The sequence below is a fragment of the Pleurodeles waltl genome, chromosome 3_1, assembly GCF_031143425.1.
Source record: "Pleurodeles waltl isolate 20211129_DDA chromosome 3_1, aPleWal1.hap1.20221129, whole genome shotgun sequence".
Classification (NCBI taxonomy): Eukaryota; Metazoa; Chordata; class Amphibia; order Caudata; family Salamandridae; genus Pleurodeles; species Pleurodeles waltl.
In genome coordinates, this window is record NC_090440.1 from 1,752,585,157 (window position 1) to 1,752,610,604 (window position 25,448).

A 25,448-nucleotide genomic window follows, 5' to 3' on the forward strand; every position below is an offset into this window, starting at 1 on the left:
TTGTGTCTCTTGCCTCAATTGTCTCTGTACCACTATAATGCTTGAACACCTGCAACAATCTGTCATGATACGCATGTCCTTTGCTTCCTGAGCTGTCCTGTCAATTCTCTGCCAATCAATATTCTTAGGTGAAATTCTTGTTTTCAAAAACTCAATCACTTTATAGTAATAATTCATTACCTTAGGAGATGGTGCACCTCTATTCTTATCTCTCTCTGATTTGCTTGTTGGCCGATCTATACTCCTCTTACACTCGATCCACAGATCAGCTGAAACCACTATCTCTAATCATTTGTTCAAGTCCTCCCACAGGGACTTTGCAAGTTCCACAAACCTGTCTGTCTGCTGACACCACTCTACGGGCTTCCCTCTCAATCTTGGGTAATCATTTGTAAACAATAGAATGTTACTTCTGCTCCAAGTGACATGAACAAAATTCCCTCCTGGACTCTCTCCCATTGGTAAAATTTTGACTGGATCTTTAGCCTGCTTCACATTTGCAGTCAGCTCCACAGAATCCCTTTTTCTCTTGTCTCTTTTCTTCACCCATCTACCTTCCCATTTGTCTAATGCTCCCCAGGTCTGGGTACTTTGAAGCAATTCCTTAAGGTGTACCTTCATTTCTGCAGATCTCATGTGGTCAAAATCTTTATTCTCAAAATCTAATCTGCAACTCCTTTTCAAATGCTTTGTTTTCTCTATTTCTATGCCATACTTCTCTGCCAGGTCTGCAGTTTCTGATGCACATTGCTCACTTCCCTCGTAATCTTCGGGCACAAATATCTCAACTCTGCCTGTGTAGGATTCTAACCTGTTCACAACCCTAGTTACCTCAATGAATTCACCCACTTTCATGCTAAGCCTAGCATAATTCAAACACTCCTCTCCCTTAGGAGCACTCTGCAGGGTATTCAGCTTGTCTAACCATTCAGTCAACTGTTGAGCTGTCAATCATTGCAACAAAATGTTGCTTGCTTGGACTGGTGACACCTGCTGTGCAACTGCATTCGGGGTTTGTGGTGTCAACAATTTCAAACTCTGGCTAATGTTTGACCCTGTCACAGTATCTGGAAGGGCTACAAATGGACTAAGGTCCAACAATGATCTTGACCCGTCAAAAGTCTGTCCCACAGGAGAGGCTACTCGAGCATTTTCATTATGTCCTCCCCTCATCATACTCTGAGACATAGCTCCCTGTTCACCTACAGTAGGTTTCTTCTGTGCAAATAAGGGTACGGCTGGACCAACAGTAATAGGAAGCAATATAGCATCTGGGGTTGGTCTGGCACTTACGCTCTGTGGAAGAAGAACTATCATATTCTGATTCATCATAGGAGTCATATCTGACTGTGTCCCTGTTACTGGAGTGAATCTTGGCATTACCTGTGACTGCACTTGGGGCAGTAAAAGTGGAGTTGGTTCAGTATGAACCAACATCAGTCTTGAGTAAATTTGTTCCGTAGGCAACATTAAGTTCGAAGTTGTTTCCCTAATGGGCACATCAGGGTAAATTCTCTGAACCTGTGGTGGTTGCATCTGATTTTGCACTATAGGAGTAGTAGGCACATTAAGACCACTATGCATCGTATTCTGTGTCAGGCTTGCATTAACCTGCATTGGACTCATTGACGGTCATTCTGACCGCGGCGGTCGGCGGTCGCCGGCCGCCAAGCGGTTCCCGCCGAAAGACCGCTCCGCGGTCAAAAGACCACGGCGGCCATTCCGGCTTTCCCGCTGGGCCGGCGGGCGACTGCCAGAAGACCGCCAGCCGGCCCAGCGGGACAGCCCCTTCAACAATGAAGCCGGCTCGGAATGGAGCCGGCGGAGTTGAAGGGGTGCGACGGGTGCAGTGGCACCCGTCGCGATTTTCACTGTCTGCTAAGCAGACAGTGAAAATCTTTGTGGGGCCCCCTGCACTGCCCATGCCAGTGGCATGGGCAGTGCAGGGGCCCCCAGTGGCCCCACGGCACCCGTTCCCGCCATCCTGGTTCTGGCGGTGGACACCGCCAGAAACAGGCTGGCGGGAAGGGGGTCGGAATCCCCATGGCGGTGCTGCAAGCAGCGCCGCCATGGCGGGTTCCCTGGGCCAGCGGGAAACCGGCGGGAAACCGCCGGCTCCCCTTTTCCGACTGCGGCTTTACCGCCGCGGTCAGAATCGCCCAGGAAGCACCGCCAGACTGTTGGCGGTGCTTCCGCCACACTCCGCCATGGCGGTCATGGACCGCCAAGGTCAGAATGACCCCCATTGTCCCATTAACCTGTGTCGGAGCTATCAGATCAGCACTGGTACTCAGACCACTCTCATGTGCTATATATGGTGGTGGGTGATTTCTCAATAACAGTGTAATAAATTCAGCATCATCCGATTCTTCCTCCACTGTTGAAGACTTTCTAGCCTCCCTACTTTCGGACGGACTTCTGCTAGTCTTTCTAGTAGCTTTCCTTCCTTCCTTCTCATTGTCTTGCGTAATCGCTGGAAACAACTTAATTCCGTGCAAAGTCTCCATCCTCCAAACTCTCTGATCACTGTCCCACCTAGCCTCTGCTAAAGTCTTTTCTGCCTTTCTGATCCTCCTCTCGAATTTCTGTTGCTGTCTGGCTACTAGCTCCCAAATCGCTAATGCCTCAAACTGTGTTGGTCTCAGAAGGGGCTTTGATTCATAAAGCACCATCCATAAATGCTCCAAAACCCTCAAACTGTACGTCCCATTTGTAGGAAATGCTAAGTTCCCATCCTTCTCTGTCACTTTGCACCATTGCTTTAGCCAAAGACATGGCGCGATATCCTTCTCTTCCATTACAATTTAGGCTGGTGTACTTTCTGGCGGTGTAGCCTCATCAATACTCGTAAGATACGTATCTCCCCTTAGAGCATTCTTTAAAGCTTTGAAAAATGTCATATTTTCTACCTTTTTGTTATTCAAAATCAAATCAGGAAGTGAGTTTTAATCCCAGAATTCCTTTCATCTACTTTCTCAACCAATTGCCTCTCACGGACGGCTGCCAATCCTTGCGCGACCCTTCTCACTAACCGACCTATCCCAGCGTGGCTCCAATGACGTCACACTCACACGTACTGCAGCTGACAAAGTCTTGCGGCTTGTCCTCCCAAACTCCAATTCACACAAACTAATGCAAAAATTGCGAGCACTAATCAAAAAACAAATCTGCTGGTTTACTACAGGAAAGGTAACACAATCGCTTCAGAAACTTTACGGATTTTTCACTGACGGCTCTCGCTCTAACAGCTACTCCTTCTTCCTCGGTCTCCCAGAATTGCAAGGTAAATTCGACCCGCAAATGTTACTCTCAACTGATCGGTGGGTCTGTCCTGGTGCACATAGGACTCGCCAAATCTCAGTCTAAATTTCTTTGACACACTTTGACTCACACTCTGACTTGTCGACCATGCCCGATCGACCTATTAAACCAGATTACAACATAAAACCTAAGTGTCTCATACACTTTTCGATATACTCCAGAGTCTTAGATCACGCAGGGTCTGTACATCAACGGAAGTTCGACAACTTCCCTACTCTCACACTGTGGAGTACACATGCTCCTTCCACAACTTCATTTGGAGTACGCAAACTCCCTAAACCTTCACAAACCTCACAATTCGCCTGTGATTTGCATGAGCTGTGCAAGCGCAACCTACTTTATTCACACTGTCACTAGAACGCCGAGAACATCCTCAAACAACCATTGGCAGGATCCGAGTTTCTGGGAAAGTCATTTCTGGACTTAAGGAAACATTTTCTCTCCAATTAGCATAGTTGAAAAATAAAATCTAAATCACAGTAATAATGAACCTTCACCTTTCTTACTATCTCTGGACATCTATTATGGGCTCTTAAGGAGACTAACCTTCACCTCTCTTTACCAACACTGTTAACACCTGTTACTCTGTACTGGATGTCTATGATAAGCTCCTAAGGAGACTAACCATTACCTCTGCTACCATCTCTGTTAGCGCGTCAGACCTTAATGAGTAAACTTACAAGGAGACGCGAATAGGTCGATGAACCTTTTGACTCGCAATTAAGATGTTCCGACCATAACTCCGGTACATGCAAATCAATGATCAATAACCAATACACAATATTAATAATCAATAACATTAATAATCTATTGAGTCAGTAATTGTCACGCCCCATGACCTTTCAGACATGAATAACCACACCTTTTTGTAAAAGTTAAAATATTTATTTCCCTATATTAACAATGCTAAGGTCATGTAGATTAATCGAAAAATCAAATGATACACATACAGAAACAATAGTGGCTGTCCAAAGTGGCGGAAGAAACGTAATCTAATCAAAGCTTGCACTACGACACATTCTAAGGTTACAGTGCAAATTAATAACAAAGTCAACTGTGTCAGAGTGATTACATACATTTGAGTTCAGCAGAGAAATTCATCAAGCATTATTCCCTATCAGTAGAATTTCATTAGTGAGGATCCTTAACTATCATCAAATTAGCATCAGCATGTTGGGCTTCATGCAAAACAATTTAGCAACACAAATTCTGAAAAACATCTAACTATGGCTCTATCAAAACAGTGCAGTTGGTACCTAGAAAAAAAAAGCAAATATACATGATAATCAACAATCTAATTCATAATACCTATCCTCAATGTGGATCAGCAAGCAGAGTCAGTCTTCGTCCTCAGGACATCAGTCGATCAGCATGGCATCAGGATTCAGCATCAAAGTTCAGAAAACACAAAGGGCCCGATTACAACTTTGGAGGAAGGTGTTAATCCGTCCCAAAAGTGACGGATATACCACCAGCCGTATTACAAGTCCATTATATCCTATGGAACTCGTAATATGGCTGGTGGTATATCCGTCAGTATTGGGACGGATTAACACTTTCTCCGAAGTTGTAATCAGGCCCAAAGTCTTTATGCAATAAAGTTAAGTATGTCTCTTGTCAAGTTGCACAAGAAAATATTGACCTTTTGGCCAGCAAGAAAACGGGCAATGAATCTATGGCAAATGCTGTTTTTTTCTCAGTACAGTCTCGTTAAATCAAAACCAGTAAAACTATTTCCCAAATCCCTATTAGTCAAGGGATCGCATGTTTACACTTTGTCCAATAAAACTAAAACTCCAAATCTATGAATTCTACTATTACTCCGTTCACATGTCGCTGATTGGTTGTCCTGTAATGTCCTCATCATCCGGCTCATCAGGTAATATTGTTGCAGCTTCTACTCCAGTCAGTGTCTTAATTGTTCTCCTCCTGAGAAAATCAGTCTCACACACATTACATACAAAATGTTACATTAGACAAGAACAACACCTTTTAGCAGTCGGTCGCCATGAGAAAACTTTTCAGCTTTGAGCACATTTAAACAATGCAATTGAAAATCACAGTTTAACTCTCTAGGACAGCCATTTATTGAACGTTAAGGAATGCAGCTTGACATGAGGACTTCGCTAAGTTAAGGCCTACAATTAATAAAGCTAATACATAATGCATGACCCTTAATATGACATATTACTACATTAGTCAAACATATATTCAATGTTTCACAGCATTAGAATATTAATAAATACACTTTGTGAATATTGGGGGCCACTCATCGTAATCACATTTTCAAATGTGTGCATTATTTTTCTATGTTATTATACTTTCTACACAAATCCATTATTCAGAATACATGAACAATCATTAATAATCTTTATTAAAACACCTGCGCTAGCAGAGGTGCAGTCAATTACCAGATCGTGTTTAAAAATGTCCAAATAATGGAGCAACGCTATTACTGAATGTGCTGCATTAGGCCGCATAATTTCAATTTTTTTTTGCGGCATAATTTACTCGATCCTGCCACATAATTTGGCCATCTACAGCCCCATAATTCCAGTGGCCCTGCTTATGGTTATGTCACAAAAACAAGCGATGTATGCAGCCCATCAGTTAATTGTAACATTGAATTCAAAATTACAACTTTATTAAAAAAATATCCAGACAAGTGCATTTCAATGAAAACAAAAAAGAAGGCAGCCCAGGAAAAGGGAACTTACTTTGCGGAATAGTAACCATGGCAGCCACAAAGCCGGAAGTGCGTAACACGCTATTACGTACGGTGCGGTTGGTTCTGTTCGTTGATCTGTAGTTGGGTGCAGGCGGCAGGCTAAATTATTGGACGCTCCCTTTACCAACATGGTGGTGGGAAAACGGGAAGTACGTGTCCGCATTCCATGAGTTCCACCGTGTCAGACTGCCTACAGCTTCGCTCCTGTATTTGTTTCTTGCTGAGTTCGCAGCTGGCAGCATAGGTTGCTACCACCTTTACCAAGATGGCGGCCTTTAAGCGGCGCTTACCAGGAATGTGTCTGCACCTCTGTATTGTGATCTCCCTCCTTTTGCTGTTCTACTCTATATTGTTGCTCGGAGTTGCAGCGCAGCTCAGTCCAGACTCTCCGGAGGCATGGGAAAATTCCAAAGTTGCGGCTGTAGCCAGAGATAGGCGGTAAGAGAAAGTATCTCTTTGAAAAGAGAGGCATGCATTTTGGGGAGGTGGGGGCGGGGTCGGAGCTGTGGCTGTGCGACTTGCATGTTGCAGGCTCAGATCTCAGTGATATAATTCAGAGATTCATGAGCCTGCTGCAGTGATCAGCATCTAACAGAACTGCAGGTCTCAATGCCGGTTAGGTAACCTTTCGGGTTAACAAAGCATTAGTGAACAGCACAATGCCCTATTAGTTTTCACACTGCCGTTTTTTTTATTACTTATAGGTGCAATTTGAGACTTATGGGCACACAGAAGTGTGTCTACAATTGGATGATATGTCACATGAACTAAACCAGGGCTAATATGCAGCTTTCAAAATTCCAAGGCTGCTTTAAGATGTTTTGGAGGTTAACGAAAATCTGCTTATTCACTTGTAAAAATATTTTTCAGTTATACGATTATACTACTGTTTGATGAACAATCCTCTACCACGCCATTTCTTACAGCTCCCTACCACGCACTTCTGTTCTCTTCCCCTTAAATGATTCTCATGTCCACCACTGAGACGAGAAACAGACACGAAATAAGAAAGATCATCATAGACTCCCTCCACCTAGTATTGGTGTTAGGAATTTGACTATGAACATTGTTTCGTTGGCTCCCACCAGAATATGTTACCTACGAAAATAGTTGAAGGGCTTTTAGCCACAATGGAGCAAAATAAGAATGTCCTAATTTCATGGGAGTAGTAGGTCTTAGCCAAGGGAGCTTGCTTGAGTCTTCTTCAATTGTAATGGAGTGGAGTAATTAATAATATTATGTTGCTCTGAAATTGTGGATGGCATTTTGATGAACGTTGTGTTGTTCCAATGTAGTCTTGCATCCATCCAAAGATACGTTTTCCCATCTTTCAGCTATCTTCTCTATGATGTGAACCCTCCCGAAGGGTTTAACTTGCGCAGAGATGTTTACATTCGCATGGCCTCCCTTGTGAAGACCTTGCTGAAGAGCAGCGAATGGGTGCTGGTTCTACCCCCATGGGGTCGGCTGTATCACTGGCAAAGTCCTGATATCCATCAGATCCGAATACCATGGTCAGAATTCTTCGATCTTTATAACCTCAACGAAAACGTCCCTGTCATTGAGTATGAACAGTTCCTAGAAGGTATGTTACTAAATAGAGTATTGCATGCTACCAGAAAATGACTTCAGCTCTGCAATATTTCTTCAGTTTGGTTTAGTTTCCATTTTGTCCGTTAAAGCGCACTGCATTTTAAGTAATCCCAGCCATTTTAGTCCCTCATTCCCAAAGGTGTTCACAAATTTTACGTGAACTGTAGTGTACATAGTGTTTGATTTTTAAAGTATTTTGTGATTATGCAACAATAACGTATGCAATCAGAAAAAGATCAGTTTTTTAAATCTTATTTTTATTCTAACTTGTACAAGCTATAATCACTCTGAACCTGGTTTAGATCAGTTCCTAATGTACGTCCCCTCTACAGCACATGAGAAAACTTAATTTAGGGCTTAGTCTCATCATGCATTATAGTCCAAGGAGCATTAGGCAGTAGAATGCTTAGCGATTTTCACAACTGTCTTGCATCTCATCCTTATTCAGGTCTCCTCACGCAATACTACTCGGGCAAATAATACACAGAGTTCACTCCCATCAGTGAATAAGTATCCAACACAGAGATTGAGCTTTTATCTGAATATTTGGATGAGATACAATTCAGGATACCTTGCACACCACTTTAATTTTTATACACTGCCATTACTTGATAATAATAGGTGAATCTCACTTGGAATTAACAAACTTAACAGTACCCCTCATGTCCACATCACAGATGGGCATCTATGCACAGGGATGCTTATGCCACTTCAAAAGTTCTCATCAACAAAGTTCACCATGTCTTTGGCTTATGATCATACAAGCAGTGAAATTACTATGCTCCTTTTGCATCATTGCACTCATCGGATAGCTAATTTCATTCAATTCTGTGTATTTCATGTCTGCTAAACAAAGGTAAGTATGTGAACAATGTTATGTCACAAGGGTGGAAAGCGATATTTGTTGTTAACTTCTGTGATGTAATTTCAGTGAATAACCGAATTTCGAAAAACCTGCTTCTGATATTAGATGTCTAGAACCCATGTATAAAATATAGAATTGTAGAATGGTGATACTGAATAATGTGAACCTTTTTCACCGAGGGGTTCTGCGTGGCATCAAATAGATGTCTGTGATGTCACTCTGAACCCCATAGTGAAAAACATCCCAGTTAATCATTTTTTACCCATCTTGTCATGAAATCCCCCCCCAAATCATCTACTTCTGCTATTAATATCCACGCAGGGATAGCAAAATAAGGAAGGGGTAGAATTAAAATGCCAGCTGCTCCGAAAGATTGAGCAGAATATCTGGCCACCTGCTACCTTCTTTACTTGCTACTTTTATCCCTCATCCCAATCCTTTACCCTAATTGTGAAAACAACCTGGCCTGCCTGCCACCTACACCCACCATTTTTAAGTATATAAAAAAAAAAAACCTGGCCTCCTGCCGCCCACACATCACTCTTGCATTAGCGGGTAATATTTTCCCTGTGTGTGGGAGTCTGCAAAGACCCACACTGACGGGTAAAAATGGTATTGGAGCAGGCAGCAAGCCACCTTCTTTCACATGCTCCCTATAGTGTTTGTGGGGACCCATGAGAGACAGTAGAAGGCAGATAAAGCCTCCATTCTGCTGCCTCGCTTGTGTAATTTTGTGCACTCTATTTTGTGTTCAATTGATTGGAAACCTGGCTTTGAGAAGTTGAGGCCAACTTTACAGAGACTGTGTTTTCAGTCCATTTGTGGTTACAAGATGGTGGGCCCATGACTTAGGAAAAAGCTTTCTGGACCTTAAAGTGAGAAATGTGGTAGAAGTAGAAAATGGTGTCAAAGGCAGATTTGTTTTCTATTCTGTGCCAGTTCTAGTTCTTCACCCTGCTCTTCCAATAAATCTCTAAACAAAGTTGTCCATTGTAAGGTACTAAGAATTTACCTTTGGGTGATATTGAACACTGCTTACCTGAATCCTTCTTAATTGAATCCCATTTTTGTATACTTTCACAGCTGCAAATCAGTCCAGAACCTTCCAATTCCAATCACAGCTCTTGATGTGTTACTGTACACAACTAGGCACGTCATGTAGAGCAGCCAAGTTCTTGGCTTCAAAGAATGTCCACACCATTTCTTGGATCCTCTATTCTTTTCTTCTTGGAGTCCACATCTTCAAGATCTTCATGCTTTTTGGCACTTGAACCACCGGCAGCAGCAGCCATGGTACTAATAGCCACTATCTGGCTTTGGATCCACCGGGCTGCTTCATTACCCCTATGAAACACGACCCTATGACACACCTTACAAGGGGAGGACCCTTTTTAGACTGGCTAGGAGTGACAATTTCCGTGATGTTTCATAGCAGAATCATATGCTTTTGGATGATTCTGTTCACATGAGGACCAGGCAAGATTTTGGATATTTGGCTGCTTGAATTAAAGTAATATTTTTATCCAGTGATGAATGAAGCAAACATATCATAAAGTTATCTTGATAATCCTGAAGTTTGTAAAACTGTGTAGCTCTTAAAATCTTAGCGTATGTAGATATCTTGGTATGGAATTGTTGCATAAATGCTTACTTGATTGCACCTTCACTGTTCTAATTTAAGACAAGCAGTTCTGACTGGTAACCAACCACACCTACTAATTACCAGTGTGGGTTGTGCAAGGATGATCGCTTATCCATGCAAATTGAACAGCAAGATTGCTGGACAAAAGGTAAAACGTATAAGTCAGAAAAAAGGAAAATGTTGAGTGGTTCAGACAAGCCGATACATTGCTTACTCAAAATTATTAAACTGTGACATTTTCTTAAGTGATAAATTTGTTGCAGTTGGAGTCAGTTCTTTGGTGTTTGTGCTGTATTCACAAATACATGATTTTATATTTTCCCATCCTCTGAATCATAGTGGTTGGTTGGGTTGGGTTGCTAATGCTTGTAGGCATTAACATTGGTGGCCTATCTCCTGCCCTTAACTTGGCTTCTTTTGTATTTTGTGTTGTTGATGAAAAACATCATGAGGTTTGTTTCTAGCAGGGCTCAATGGAGGGTTGCTGGTTGGTGGAAAGCTTGTCCTCTTCTATCATATATTACTTCTACATGTTTGCTTCAGTGTGAATAGGTGGTTTTGCATCTTTAATATTTAGGTTTTCCTCCATCAGGGTAGTCTCCCTACCAGGCATCTTTGATGGTTCCTACAGATGACTGTGGAGCTTAGGCGTGCATGACTGACAATGCCTCTGACATATTGATGTGTAGGAGGAGGAGCGAAGACTGAGGCACTACTGCCAGAGGGTCGCATAATGTGTGCATCGTGGAAGTCCCAAACACAGACCAAGTGTGACTCAACATAGACCAGCATCTCAGACTTATAAGCCCATTTCAGCTGGTCTATTGATCCATCCTCTGAAACCAATGCAAACAGTTCAATTAGCCATGTAATGAGAGAAGTGGGGATGTGGACAAGCGACGAGTTGCGATGTGGCATTCAGGGGTGTGGAATTTAATCTACTTGCCCTGTTAAAAAAAAATCTACTTGCCCCTTTGGTGCCATGTAGTGCAGCAACAAATTATGGCAGCAATCTCATTATGTAAGAGCTCTGATAATAGCCTTTTTGATTATGTCAGGGCTACTACTATAGTAGGGCTTGAAACTTGAAATTTCAATCCCTAATATAGCAATTTCCTTATTTTGCCACCTTTCCACAGAGCTGCATACTGGGACTGGAGGAAGCAGTAAGCAATAGTTCCAGGGCTGGAATGCCTTTGAGTCTGCTAACCTACTGACTTGCATGTTTAAGGATTTTCACCAGCTCTTCTCTAATCTTTTCCCATAATGAGAAAGTTGGAAATTTACTCCAGACAAGGGCAGAAGTAGAAGTTCTTCCAGGGTTGTAGAAAAAAAAGAGGTTGGAGGGAAAGTGAACTTGTGATCGCTCAATAGATTTTCACATGAACAAATCTACACATGCATATTTGCTCGTGCTAAAATACAGTTCACAAATATTTTCTAGGAGTACGATTTCCTGGTCTACTTCTGTAAGTTCTTGTGAGTTCATGAAAGCCACTAATTTATAGACATAGACCATGGGTGTCGTGGCCCTTGTAATTTATTTTTAATGTGGGTAATGTGTGAGGGACTGTTGCTAACATTGTCAGAGAAATGTTGTAGGAAGTTGGCTCTGTATGTGCTATTTCAAAGTAAGGAATAGCATGCACAGAGTCCAAGGGTTCCCCTTAGAGGTAAAATAGTGGTAAAAAGAGATAATACTAATGCTCTATTTTGTGGTAGTGTGGTCGAGCAGTAGGCTTATCAAAGGAGTAGTGTTAAGCATTTGTTGTACATACACATAGACAATAAATGAGGTACACACACTCAGAGACAAATCCAGCCAATAGGTTTTGTTATAGAAAAATATCTTTTCTTAGTTTATTTTAAGAACCACAGTTTCAAATTTTACATGTAATATCTCATTTGAAAGGTATTGCAGGTAAGTACTCTAGGAACTTTGAATCATTACTTTAGCATGTATACTTTTTACATAAAACACAATAAGCTGTTTTAAAAGTGGACACTTAGTGCAATTTTCACAGTTCCTGGGAGAGGTAAGTTATTGTTAGTTTTAACAGGTAAGTAAGTCACTTACAGGTTTCAGTTTTTGGTCCAAGGTAGCCCACCGTTGGGGGTTCAGAGCAACCCCAAAGTTATCACACCAGCAGCTCAGGGCCGGTCAGGTGCAAAGGTCAAAGAGGTGCCCAAAACACATAGGCTATAATGGAGAGAAGGGGGTGCCCCGGTTCCAGTCTGCCAGCAGGTAAGTACCCGCGTCTTCGGAGGGCAGACCAGGGGGGTTTTGTAGGGCACCGGGGGGGACACGAGTCAGCACAAAAAGTACACCCTCAGCAGCGCGGGGCGGCCGGGTGCAGTGTGCAAACACGCATCGGGTTTCCTTCAGTTTTCAATGGAAGACCAAGGGGTCTCTTCAGCGATGCAGGCAGGCAAGGGGGGGGCTCCTCGGGGTAGCCACCACCTGGGCAAGGGAGAGGGCCTCCTGGGGGTCACTCCTGCACAGAAGTTCCGTTTCTTTAGGGGCTGGGGGCTGCGGGTGCAGGGTCTTTTCCAGCCGTCGGGAAATGGAGTTCAGACAGTCGCGGTCAGGGGGAGCCTGGGGATTCCCTCTGCAGGCGTCGCTGTGGGGGCTCAGGGGGGACAACTTTGGTTACTCACAGTCGTAGAGTCGCCGGAGGGTCCTCCCTGAGTTGGTTGTTCTCCACCAGTCGAGTCGGGGTCGCCGGGTGCAGTGTTGCAAGTCTCACGCTTCTTGTGGGGAGTTGCAGGGGTCTTTAAATCTGCTCCTTGTAACAAAGTTGCAGTTCTTTTGGAGCAGTGCCGCTGTCCTCGGGAGTTTCTTGTCTTTTTCGAAGCAGGGCAGTCCTCAGAGGATTCAGAGGTCACTGGTCCCTTGGAAAGCGTCGCTGGAGCAGGTTTCTTTGGAAGGCAGGAGACAGGTCGGTAAGTCTGGGGCCAAGGCAGTTGGTGTCTTCTGTTCTTCCTCTGCAGGGTTTTTTCAGCTCAGCAGTCCTTCTTCTTGTTAGTTGCAGGAATCTGTTTTTCTAGGTTCAGGGAAGCCCTTAAATACTAAATTTAAGGGCGTGTTTAGGTCTGGGGGGTTAGTAGCCAATGGCTACTAGCCCTGAGGGTGAGTACACCCTCTTTGTGCCTCCTCCCAAGGGGAGGGGGGTCACATCCCTAATCCTATTGGGGGAATCCTCCTTCTACAAGATGGAGGATTTCTAAAAGTCAGAGTCACCTCAGCTCAGGACACCTTAGGGGCTGTCCTGACTGGCCAGTGACTCCTCCTTGTTTTTCTCATTATCTCTCCTGGACTTGCCGCCAAAAGTGGGGGCTGGGTCCAGGGGGCGGGCATCTCCACTAGCTGGAGTGCCCTGGGGCATTGTAACACGAAGCTTGAGCCTTTGAAGCTTACTGCTAGGTGTTACAGTTCCTGCAGGGGGGAGGTGTGAAGCACCTCCACCCAGAGCAGGCTTTGTTTCTGTCCTCAGAGAGCACAAAGGCTCTCACCGCATGAGGTCAGAAACTCGTCTCAGCAGCAGGCTGGCACAGACCAGTCAGTCCTGCACTGAACAATTGGGTAAAATACAGGGGGTATCTCTAAGATGCCCTCTGTGTGAATTTTTTTATAAATCCAACACTGGCATCAGTGTGGGTTTATTATTCTGAGAAGTTTGATACTAAACTTCCCAGTATTCAGTGTAGCCATTATGGAGCTGTGGAGTTCGTTTTTGACAGACTCCCAGCCCATATACTCTTATGGCTACCCTGCACTTACAATGTCTAAGGTTTTGCTTAGACACTGTAGGGGCATAGTGCTCATGCACATATGCCCTCACCTGTGGTATAGTGCACCCTGCCTTAGGGCTGTAAGGCCTGCTAGAGGGGTCACTTACCTATGCCACAGGCAGTGTGAGGTTGGCATGGCACCCTGAGGGGAGTGCCATGTCGACGTAGTCATTTTCTCCCCACCAGCACACACAAGCTGACAAGCAGTGTGTCTGTGCTGGGTGAGGGGTCCCTAGGGTGGCATAAGACATGCTCCAGCCCTTAGAGACCTTCCCTGGCATCAGGGCCCTTGGTACCAGGGGTACCAGTTACAAGGGACTTACCTAGGTGCCAGGGTTGTGCCAATTGTGGAAACAATGGTACATTTTAGGTGAAAGAACACTGGTGCTGGGGCCTGGTTAGCAGGGTCCCAGCACACTTCTCAGTCAAGTCAGCATCAGTATCAGGCAAAAAGTGGGGGTTAACTGCAACAGGGAGCCATTTCTTTACAAATGTGTTTATTTCTTGCAGCATCCATCAAAAAGGTTCTTTAAGACCAAAACAGGACCTCACATATGAGAAATGGGAGGGTGTCACTGAGGTTATTTGCGGTATTATTGTGAGCTGCTGCAGTGTTACAAGTATTGAAAACACACATCACCATCCCTGAATATTAGATGTAAACACAATAACAATTTGGATGGGTGTGTCTGTGCATTGTCATTGACCTGGCCAAAGAGGGCAAGAAAGAGCTGAAACTGGATTATAAATTCAAATCTGTTATGAACAGGGTCCCCCAAAATCCTTAATACGTCCCAGAGGAGAACCAGTGTAAAAGCATGATAAATGTGGTTGCACAAGTAGGGAAGTGGATTAGGCTGCAGTTGTCAGTAGCTGGGAGAGTCTGTCTTATGAAGATGGTTCATTGCCTGAAAAGCATTTGCTAAAGAGTTTACGACAAACGTGGAGCTTTGCATGGGGCAAAATTGAGTCATGATGGCTGACATCTTGCCGCTGTTAGTAAGAAGAAGTTGGAACTGGAGGGGCAGATTTTAACCAATTTAACAAGCACTAATCTGTGTAAATACACTTTTTCATCCCACGCTTTCAGTGGCTGAAACCTATTATTATATGGCAAGCAGGACGCACGAGAGGAGCTTAAGAGGCAGAGGAAAAAGAGAGAGAAAATAGAGAGGAATGCAGATTTGTAGGTGTGGTAAGTGGGATAAAGTACATTACTTGGTGAAATTACCAACATTTTTTAAGTCTTTCCAAACCGAGAGAGGGAGAGAGTGTGGATGCGTTTTTGCCTGTATGTAAAAATTTCTGGTGAAATCCAACAGACACCATTGCATACCTGACTGAAATTACCTTTCCATGCCACAAAGGATGACAGGGTATACATTTTAAAGCGACTTAAAGCTCAGTATCTATGTGAATTCTTGGTGCTGGACGACTTAAGGCTTAAAATATTCTCGAAAATCACAGCAGTTTTTTATAGTGCAAACTCAACCAGCAGGCCTCGAAGCGCTTTACAGGAGCAGCAATTATATTACACAAATGAAGATTCATTTTTGGGGGGTCTGGTGAGATTAAGTGAATTTCCCAGAATCACGGGATGGTGAACAGACGCGGATACTTGAACCTTGTTCCCCAGTTAGAAAGGGAGCAGTTTTGGTACTAAACCATATTTGAGACATCTGTTGACACAGAGCATTAATTACAGTGGGAATGCTTTGCATAGCATGGATTAAAAAAGTGTTTAAGTAAAGCATGTGAAATGTAATCAGGAAGAACATGATTATGTAACGCTTTTACACTTATGATATGCTGGCTGAAAAAGACCTTCAACATTTACTGTTCTAATGTGCACAAAGCAGGGAAAGGGTGCAGTACCACAGGCCATCCCTAGGGGTCTCTTGGGACCTCTTTTGGTCACATAAGGTACTGTGCCCTGCAATCTTGAATTCCACACATCCCCCAATGACTTTCAGGTGCTGTGCTCGTTTTGTGAAAAGTTTTTTATGCTGTGCATTCAGGTTTTATGCTGACTGAAAAAAAAAAAAAGTACCAACATCCTGGAAAAAGCAAACACTCATAGAAAATGCTATATTAAGTTAAGCAGGTGAAATGTAAGCAGAAACAACATGGTTACGCTAGTTCAGAGCAAGAAAAGTTTTTAAATGAAAAGGGAAACTTCGCCGAACACTAGCAGAAAACTAATCAAAAAAAGTCCCCAAAGAACAGAGAAACATTACAAAACATAATTATCCAATAGTTAGTCCCTGCCTCCAAAGAGGCATGACTGACCACTAGCAAGCTAGAATTTTGAAATGACACTGAAACAAACAAATGAAATGGCTTTATGCCCACAGAAGTAAAGTATACTAAAAGTATACAAGAGGCCGTACGCCTACTCTCGACCTAAAAAGGGGCAATGAGATGTACCTAACAGCTATCGAATGGTAGCCCTATTGGATATCCCAAGCACAATTACGCATAACACCTGCTAAAACTCTTGGAACATTGGTTCAGAAATGCAGAAATACTACCTAAGTTGCAAATCGGCTATAGGCAGAGGGGTTCAACCTCAGACCAGTTGCTTTATATTAAATCTACTGACTGAGGAGTATGCCATAAGGAAAAACTAACAACTCTGTGTGGCCTATATTGATCTACTAACGGCCCTTGACACCATAAATCGGCCTCAAATAGAAAAGAAATTTGGGGCATCTCTAGGGGGTCTTGACATTAAACATTCAATTACATGAAGGCTCCTGGGCACAGATTCACTTGGAATAATGGTCTTCATCAAGGAACATTGAAATATTAAACAGAATAAGGCACAGATGCATACTTGCGCTTTCATTTTCTATTATCATAGCAGATACCCCGGAAAACCTGGTGTGTGCTTGGTCATGTCCACCAAAATTAGAACAAAAGGAAATCTCTAAAACATTTTACTCAGATTGGTCTCCATATAAAATTAAATGAATTTGCGAAATATTGTTAAAATGATTTGATAATCAATGCAGAAAAGATTAAAGCCCTGAGATAAAAAAAAGCACAAAGAAAGGAGCCCATTTGAGTTGGTGGCTAAATGGTCAGCCAGTAGCGACTGTGTCTGAATAAAAGTACTTGGGGGTGATCTTTAGTAATAACCTTAGTTTAGGAATCACTATTTCTGCCCATGAACAAAGAACAAAGCAGTGTCTAGAGCTCTGGTCATAATGGATTATGATCTAGGGCATAACTCTTTGGAGGTATTAAAAGAAACATATAATGCAGTAATAGATGATCTGTTGTTGTATGGCACAAAGATTCTAGAAGAGAAAGAGGTGAAGAGTATAAATATAGTGGAGATGAATATCTGTAAGATTGACTTGGACTCTCAAGGGGCACAGTTAGCTGTACATTAAGACAGGTCTTTGGATTGATGAATATAAAATGTGAACATTATCAAAATACTGGAATGTTTGTATTGAATAACTGCAGCAACTGAGAGTTTTTGAGATATGATAAAAACGGTCTTCAGTCTGTACAGTGGCTAGATAATAAAAATAAAAAAAAGACAAACATTGACCCTAATGGGTTGGAGAAACCGGATGTAAAAACACCAAAAAGTAAGACATTTTTCAAACGCTAGGTAAAATCATTTTCCATTAAAAAGGTATAATAGATTGGTAATAAAACACTTCTTAATCATGTGATTGATATGGAATATTGGTGAGAATTACAATCCTATTAAAACAATATTAAAGAAAGGAATACTAGTAGGTTGATTTTGAAGCTGAGACTAGGCCAATTAGTATTAATTTTCAACTGGAAATTGACTCAAATTAAGACTGTGTGTGTGTATGTGTGTTAGCAGGATCATGCATATGCCCTATCTGTAACACAGGCTCGGCTGCATTATTACTTTTAATACCATTTTGTACACAATGTGTACAAGAAAGAAGGAGATTGTTACTGCTTGTCTTCAGGCAAATGGACAGTAGGAAAGTGGGTGGTTTAATTTGTTCTTTAATGAAATGCGATTTTTTTGACATAGCGAACAGTTGATATCGGATGATTAAAACAAAATGCTAAATAAGTGTATCTTATTTGAACAGTTATACGTTGATTAATGTATCTAGCCTCAGTGTAACAAGGGGGCAATGGATTTTTATTAAACATAGGACATCTCTTAGAGTCCCATAAGTCTTGTGGACTGTATAAGCAGTTTGCGGATTAATTGTGTAATTTCAGCTTTCCTCAATCTAGAGTTGCATTTTGTATATGATCTTACTTGCACATAACATGGTCAAAACATGGTGAATGTTCTGTATGATTTCAGCTTTTATTAGCCTACAGCTGCACTTTACATATTATTAATTTTCATAATTTATGGTAATTGCACTGCTCTTTATATATTGTATGTTAATTTATGGTAATTTCATCTTGTATACGATTCACTCAGAAAATTGTTTTATCTTGTAATTTTTAAATAGTTTTGGATACTGATATTGTATGTCTTCTTTGCATAGGTTTAATGTAAGTATAAATTCATGTGTGATAACTTTAATGTTTGTGTTGTCTAAATTGCTTAGTATCAAACATAAATAGACACCAGGCATCATAGATGGTTTTCCTGGGATGGGGATAGGAACATTTTTCAGTGTCCATCTCATTCATTTAATGAAACTGGCAGGCATGACTTTGTCACCATCCTTTTTACCCAAGACCCTGCTGTAGTGTAGCAGTACAGTTTTTTTTTTTTTCTTTTTTTTTTATCACTGTCAGTCGTTCTGTACATTGGATTGATTGTTAATATGATTTGAATAGTTGTTGCACTGGAAGACAAAAGCTTTGTTTCTTAGATTATTAGGGGTGCAATTTACACATCCATTCCATTTCCATGTGTGTACATTTTTGAGTACCCTTTTAAACATTGAAAGTCTAACTGTGTACAAACACGAAACAACATTTTTGTCACTTAACAGCTAAAATAGGACCTTCAGATTGATGTATTTTGATTATGCGTTTCTTCTATATGGTTGAGTTGGTCCCTTGTCGAAATATCTTACATTGCAAACCTGTATTTTCATGTGGATTGAAAAGTCAAAGATGATAATGTGCCCTCTGTCTTTTACAGAGGCTGGTGGACCTTTTATTGAACAAGTGTATGTTCTACAGGGCTATGCAGAGGGCTGGAAGGAAGGCACGTGGGAGGAGAAAGTTGATGCCAGACCTTGCATTGACCAGCTCATGTACTCTGTAGACAAAAATGGCCACTACAGGTAACTTAACACAATTTTATTTTTTATTCCAGTCGCATTGATGGATACATAAAGGTACTAATGCTGATTGAGTAATATTTTCATTAAACCTTCCAACATCTAGTATCAGCAATATCATTGTTCCCCTTTTTAAGTCGAGCCTAAGCGTTCAACCTGGTGTATACTTAAGAATACATATACTATGCGTTCAAGCGATTTCATTTGTTGGTTGCAGTGTCTTTTAAAAAATTTTGCCCGCGAATGGTCAGTTCTGCCTTTTTCTCCTTCCTTTTTCTGTTTCAGAGCTGTCAATTAAACAATCAGTCAAATAATTTCTTAAGTACACTACTCACCCAGTAGGGTCTCAAGGCCCTGGGAGCAGGGGGGCTGGAAAGGGGGTGCCGCTTACTGCTCAAAAAGCCATGTTTTAAGGTGCTTTCTGAAGGTGAGGAGGTCCTGGGTCTTGCGTAGGTTGGTGGGGAGAGAGTTCCAGGACTTGTGAGCTGTGACCAACTACTGTATTGTTCCACTGTGGTTTTCTATCTGTTTTTATGATGGACTACATTTCTTTGGTGGTCCCCTTTCACTGTGCGTGTTTTAGGCTGGTAGCTGTCTGCGTTTTATTGCAGCATTCCGTCCCTTCCAACTCCTTCCATGTTGCTGACAATTGTTTTGGCTTTATTCCAGTGCTGTCCTCGTACCCGGATCCTAAATTAAGCTGATTTTACTACGGAAACAGCTCCTAAAATAAGCAAATTTTACTAAGCAAACACTATATGCCCCAGCATCAAAGAGTGTCTCTCTCTCTCCAGTGCCCCTCCCTGCCAACACTCATCACATTGCGCACAGGGCATTGCTTATCTCCTTTATTGAGGCCATAAATCTTCTCAGGCTACTCTGCTAACTTCATTAGAGCTTTGTTGAAATGCGAGGCAAAAATGCTTGTTGTATTTATTGCTCTTAATCACTGTTAGGGAAGGCGTTATATATTTTCTTTGGCCATCCTATAAATCGATAGATCTTCACTCACTGTTCAACGACAGAAACACACAATAGGCCTCCCATTATTATTTGCACTAAACAATCTTAAGAATAAATAGGAATTGCAGAAGATCTTAACAACTTGCAAGGTATGCAGTCAAATTATGAAGCAGTTTGTGCGCGTGGATCAAGGTAGCTCCGTCCATCTGTGGTTTCAGGAGAATCGAACAAAGACAACACCTCTCCAAGTGCGATGTTGTGAATATCATGTATTGTTACACTGAAAATCTAAATATGGCCTTTGGAAAATCACTTAAAGTATTGATATTAGCCATTTCTCTATTTTTGGCTTTTGTTTACAGGTTGCAATGCAGTATGTCTACTGGAGGGAACTATTGCCATGCAAACAGACTTATTGCTTTCTAGTTTACTAAACAGAATTGTACATTTGATTTTGAAGCACTCTGGGCTTGTCAGTTTTGTCTTGGAAGAACACTCACTATAGCAGTGTTAGTATTGTTTTTTGACACCGCTGTATCATATTCGACCCAAATTTAAACAAAATATTTTCTCAAACTTATTTTGTGTCAGAAATAAAACATGATTAAAGCCAACTTGATTGAAGCCGGGACAACTGTGCGCCAATGGAAAACGAAATTATGGCAGATTGAGTACATTGTATTGCAATGAAAGACACATTGTTTGCCTTTATGTGGTAAAGGCAAATTAAAACACACATTCAGTGACATTATTATCTGCGTGTTTTGACACACAACCCATATTGATACAAAAAGAACCAGTTTGTAGTAAAAGAAAAAAAATACAGATGTTTCTACAGAAGGGAAGCTATGTACTTTCAGCAGTGTGGCCAAGTAGTTGTTCACAAGTGATAATATGGTGCTCTCATGGTGGCGTCGTGCGACAATGACACTTGGAAGCTGTCTGCAAGGCTTTAATGTAGGACTAACTTTTCGTTTTAAAGGTACTGAAGGTAATTGGATTGGAGCATCAATGCAACAAACACGTTGGTGTGTTATTTAACTGCTTTCACTCCTTATATAGTAGAGGTGGGTGAGCCACAGAAAACTCGAACCAGAGTTGAGCCAGGTGCTGGCTCAGCTCGATGTCCTGTTGGAACCTCAACCCCACAGTGAGCCGGGCTTTACTGTGGCTTCTGCCTGCCACCCTCTCTCCACTCTCATGCACAAAGATTTTGCCTAGCCTCCTTTTTTTGACTATCACATATGTAAGCATCTTCATACATGTGAGCTCAGAATATCAGCTGTACAAAAACCTATTGTATTTGAATTCATAGACTAGAACTGTCTTTCCTCTTAGTTCACTAATGGCATTGCCATCAGGATGGGGGCGGGAGCAGGAATAGTTCTACACTCAGGTTTAAAATTCATCACTTTAAATAAGTACTTCTAAGTGCAGTGCTGTAATGTGACATATTAATGTCAAAGCTTCCACATGTTAATAAGGGCTTTTTTGAATTTTGAAGAGGCTTTATCATAATTTACATAATATTTCTTGTATGATTTACATTGCCAACATTTCCAGGGCTAGGCTTGTGTAGGGTCTCTTAGAGCCAAGCCAGCCCATTGACTGGCTGGCCTTGTTAATTTTGTTGCTCGCCCACCTCTATTACATTTTAAATTTGTAATTATGTAGTAGCTGAGGATACAATTCTGAAGTAGTTAGGAACAGAGTTGGTTGGATGTTTGCCCCACCAGCTCCCGTGACCTTTTTTCACAGAACTCTTTCACACTAGTATTTGCCCAGGTATGTTTATTTACTCCCAGCAAGTTTGGTTCAGATTCATTCAGGACGCGGTGTGTGTAGGAAAGTACTGTCTTGCCTGGCATGTTACCCCCATTTTTCACTGTATATATGTTGTTTTAGTTGTATGTGTCACTGGGACCCTGCTAGTCAGGGCCCCAGTGCTCATAAGTGTGCCTGAATGTGTTACCTGTGTTATGATTAACTGTCTCACTGAGGCTCTGCTAATCAGAACCTCAGTGGTTATGCTCTCTCATTTCTTTCAAATTGTCACTAACAGGCTAGTGACCAATTTTACCAATTTACATTGGCTTACTGGAACACCCTTATAATTCTCTAGTATATGGTACTGAGGTACCCAGGGTATTGGGGTTCCAGGAGATCCCTATGGGCTGCAGCATTTCTTTTGCCACCCATAGGGAGCTCTGACAATTCTTACACAGGCCTGCCACTGCAGCCTGAGTGAAATAACGTCCACGTTATTTCACAGCCATTTTACACTGCACTTAAGTAACTTATAAGTCACCTATATGTCTAACCTTTACCTGGTAAAGGTTGGGTGGTAAGTTACTTAGTGTGAGGGCACCCTGGCACTAGCCAAGGTGCCCCCACATTGTTCAGGGCCAATTCCCCGGACTTTGTGAGTGCGGGGACACCATTACACGTGTGCACTACATATAGGTCACTACCTATATGTAGCTTCACAATGGTAACTCCGAATATGGCCATGTAATATGTCTATGATCATGGAATTGCCCCCTCTATGCCATCCTGGCATAGTTGGCACAATCCCATGATCCCAGTGGTCTGTAGCACAGACCCTGGTACTGCCAAACTGCCTTTCCCGGGGTTTCACTGCAGCTGCTGCTGCTGCCAACCCCTCAGACAGGCTTCTGCCCTCCTGGGGTCCAGCCAGGCCTGGCCCAGGATGGCAGAACAAAGGACTTCCTCTGAGAGAGGGTGTTACACCCTCTCCCTTTGGAAAATGGTGTGAAGGCAGGGGAGGAGTAGCCTCCCCCAGCCTCTGGAAATGCTTTCATGGGCACACATGGTGCCCATTTCTGCATAAGCCAGTCTACACCGGTTCAGGGACCCCTTAGCCCTGCTCTGGTGCGAAACTGGACAAAGGAAAGGGGAGTGACCACTCCCCTGACCTGTAACTCCCCTGGGAGGTGCCCAGAGCTCCTCCAGTGTGCTCCAGACCTCTGCCATCTTGGAAACAGAGGTGCTGCTGGCACACTGGACTGCTCTGAGTGGCCAGTGCCAGCAGGTGACGTCAGAGACTCCTTCTGATAGGCTCCTTCAGGTGTTGCTAGCCTATCTTCTCTCCTAAGTAGCCAAACCCTCTTTTCTGGCTATTTAGGGTCTCTGTCTTTGGGGATTCTTTAGATAACGAATGCAAGAGCTCATCCGAGTTCCTCTGCATCTCTCTCTCTTCACCTTCTGCCAAGGAATCGACTGCTGACTGCGCTGGAAGCCTGCAAAACTGCAACATAGTAGCGAAGACGACTACTGCAACTCTGTAACGCTGATCCTGCCGCCTTCTCGACTGTTTTCCTGGTGGTGCATGCTGTGGGGGTAGTCTGCCTCCTCTCTGCACTAGAAGCTCTGAAGAAATCTCCTTTGGGTCGACGGAATTGTCCACCTGCAACCGCAGGCACCAAAGAACTGCATCACCGGTACCTTGGGTCTCCTCTCAGCACGACTAGCGAGGTCCCTTGAATCCAGCAACTCTGTCCAAGTGACTCCCACAGTCCAGTGACTCTTCAGTCCAAGTTTGGTGGAGGTAAGTCCTTGCCTCCCCATGCCAGACTGCATTGCTGGGAACCGCGACTTTTGCAGCTACTCCGGCCTCCGTGCACTTCCGGCGGAAATCCTTTGTGCACAGTCCAGCCTGGGTCCACGGCACTCTAACCTGCATTGCACGACCTCCTAAGTTGTTCTCCGGCGACGTGGGACTCCTTTGTGCGACTTCGGGTGAGCACGTTTCACGCATCCTCGTAGTGCCTGTTTCTGGCACTTCTGCGGGTGCTGCCTGCTGCTGAGAGGGCTCCTTGTCTTGCTCGACGCCCCCTCTGTCCCCTGACGCAATTGGCGACATCCTGGTCCCTCCTGGGCCACAGCAGCACCCAAAAACACTAACCGCACGATTTGCAGCTAGCAAGGCTTGTTGGCGGTCTTTCGGCGGGAAAACACTTCTGCACGACTCTCCACGGCGGGAGGGATCCGTCCTCCAAAGGGGAAGTCTCTAGCCCTTGTCGTTCTTGCAGAAACCTAAGCTTCTACGGTCCAGTAGCAGCTTCTTTGCACCCACAGCTGGCATTTCCTGGGCATCTGCCCATCTCCGACTTGGTGATGACTTTTGGACTTGGTCCCCTTGTTCCACAGGTACCCTCGACTGGAAATCCATCGTTGTTGCATTGTTGGTTTGTGTCTTTCCTGCAGAATTCCCCTATCACGACTTCTATGTCCTTTTGGGAACTTTAGTGCACTTTGCACTCACTTTTCAGGGTCTTGGGGTGGGCTATTTTTCTAACCCTTACTATTTTCTAATAGTCCCAGCGACCCTCTACAAGGTCACATAGGTTTGGGGTCCATTCGTGGTTCGCATTCCATTTTTGGAGTATATGGTTTGTGTTGCCCCTATCCCTATGTGTCCCCATTGCATCCTATTGTAACTATACATTGTTTGCACTGTTTTCTAATACTATTACTGCATATTTTGGTATTGTGCACATATATCTTGTGTATATTTGCTATCCTCATACTGAGGGTACTCACTGAGATACTTTTGGCATATTGTCATAAAAATAAAGTACCTTTATTTTTAGTATATCTGTGTATTGTGTTTTCTTATGATATTGTGCATATGACACTAAGTGGTACTGCAGGAGCTTCACTCGTCTCCTAGTTCAGCCTAAGCTGCTCTGCTAAGCTACCATTATCTATCAGCCTATGCTGCTAGACACCCTATACACTAATAAGGGATAACTGGGCCTGGTGCAAGGTGCAAGTACCCCTAGGTACTCACTACAAGCCAGTCCAGCCTCCTACAGTGTGAAAGTTATAGCAAGGGTTTAAAAATATTTTATTTCTTTCCCATGAAAGTTGTCATGTGTGACTTTTTGAAAAATATAGAACTAAAATAGTTAGGTAAAATAAAACAAATCTACAGAATATAGATCCTCATTACGAGTTTGGTGGGCAGAAAAGGCCACCTGCCAAGCTCCTGTGCTCAGGTGACCTTCCAGTGGCCCCTATTATGAGTTTCCCCCTGGGTCAGTTGCCAGAAACAAAGTTTCGCACATTGTCAATGTTGCGGTGCATAGGGTGCAACAGCACCCGTTGCGCTTTTCACTGTCTGCTAAGCAGACCGTGAAAAGCATGACAGGGCTGTCCATGAGGGCCCCTGCACTACCCATGCCGGACGGTCTTTTCCGCCCGCCAAACTTGTGTTGAGGGACAAAATATGTGGATCCAGATTTGTGACTGACTGCTGGTTGAGTC

General features: G+C 43.0%; 1 protein-coding gene across 1 annotated transcript in view; it reads left to right on the forward strand.

The window, feature by feature from the left end:
• The first annotated feature begins 6,119 nt into the window (after nucleotides 1–6,119).
• Nucleotides 6,120–25,448, forward strand: part of POFUT2 (protein O-fucosyltransferase 2) — an 81,225-nt gene continuing 61,896 nt past the window's right edge. The window contains exons 1-3 of the mRNA XM_069225698.1: nucleotides 6,120–6,487; nucleotides 7,384–7,634; nucleotides 19,055–19,199. Coding sequence (XP_069081799.1) covers nucleotides 6,315–6,487; nucleotides 7,384–7,634; nucleotides 19,055–19,199 — 569 coding nt within the window. The 5' untranslated portion in view covers nucleotides 6,120–6,314. The remainder of the gene's footprint in view (nucleotides 6,488–7,383; nucleotides 7,635–19,054; nucleotides 19,200–25,448) is intronic.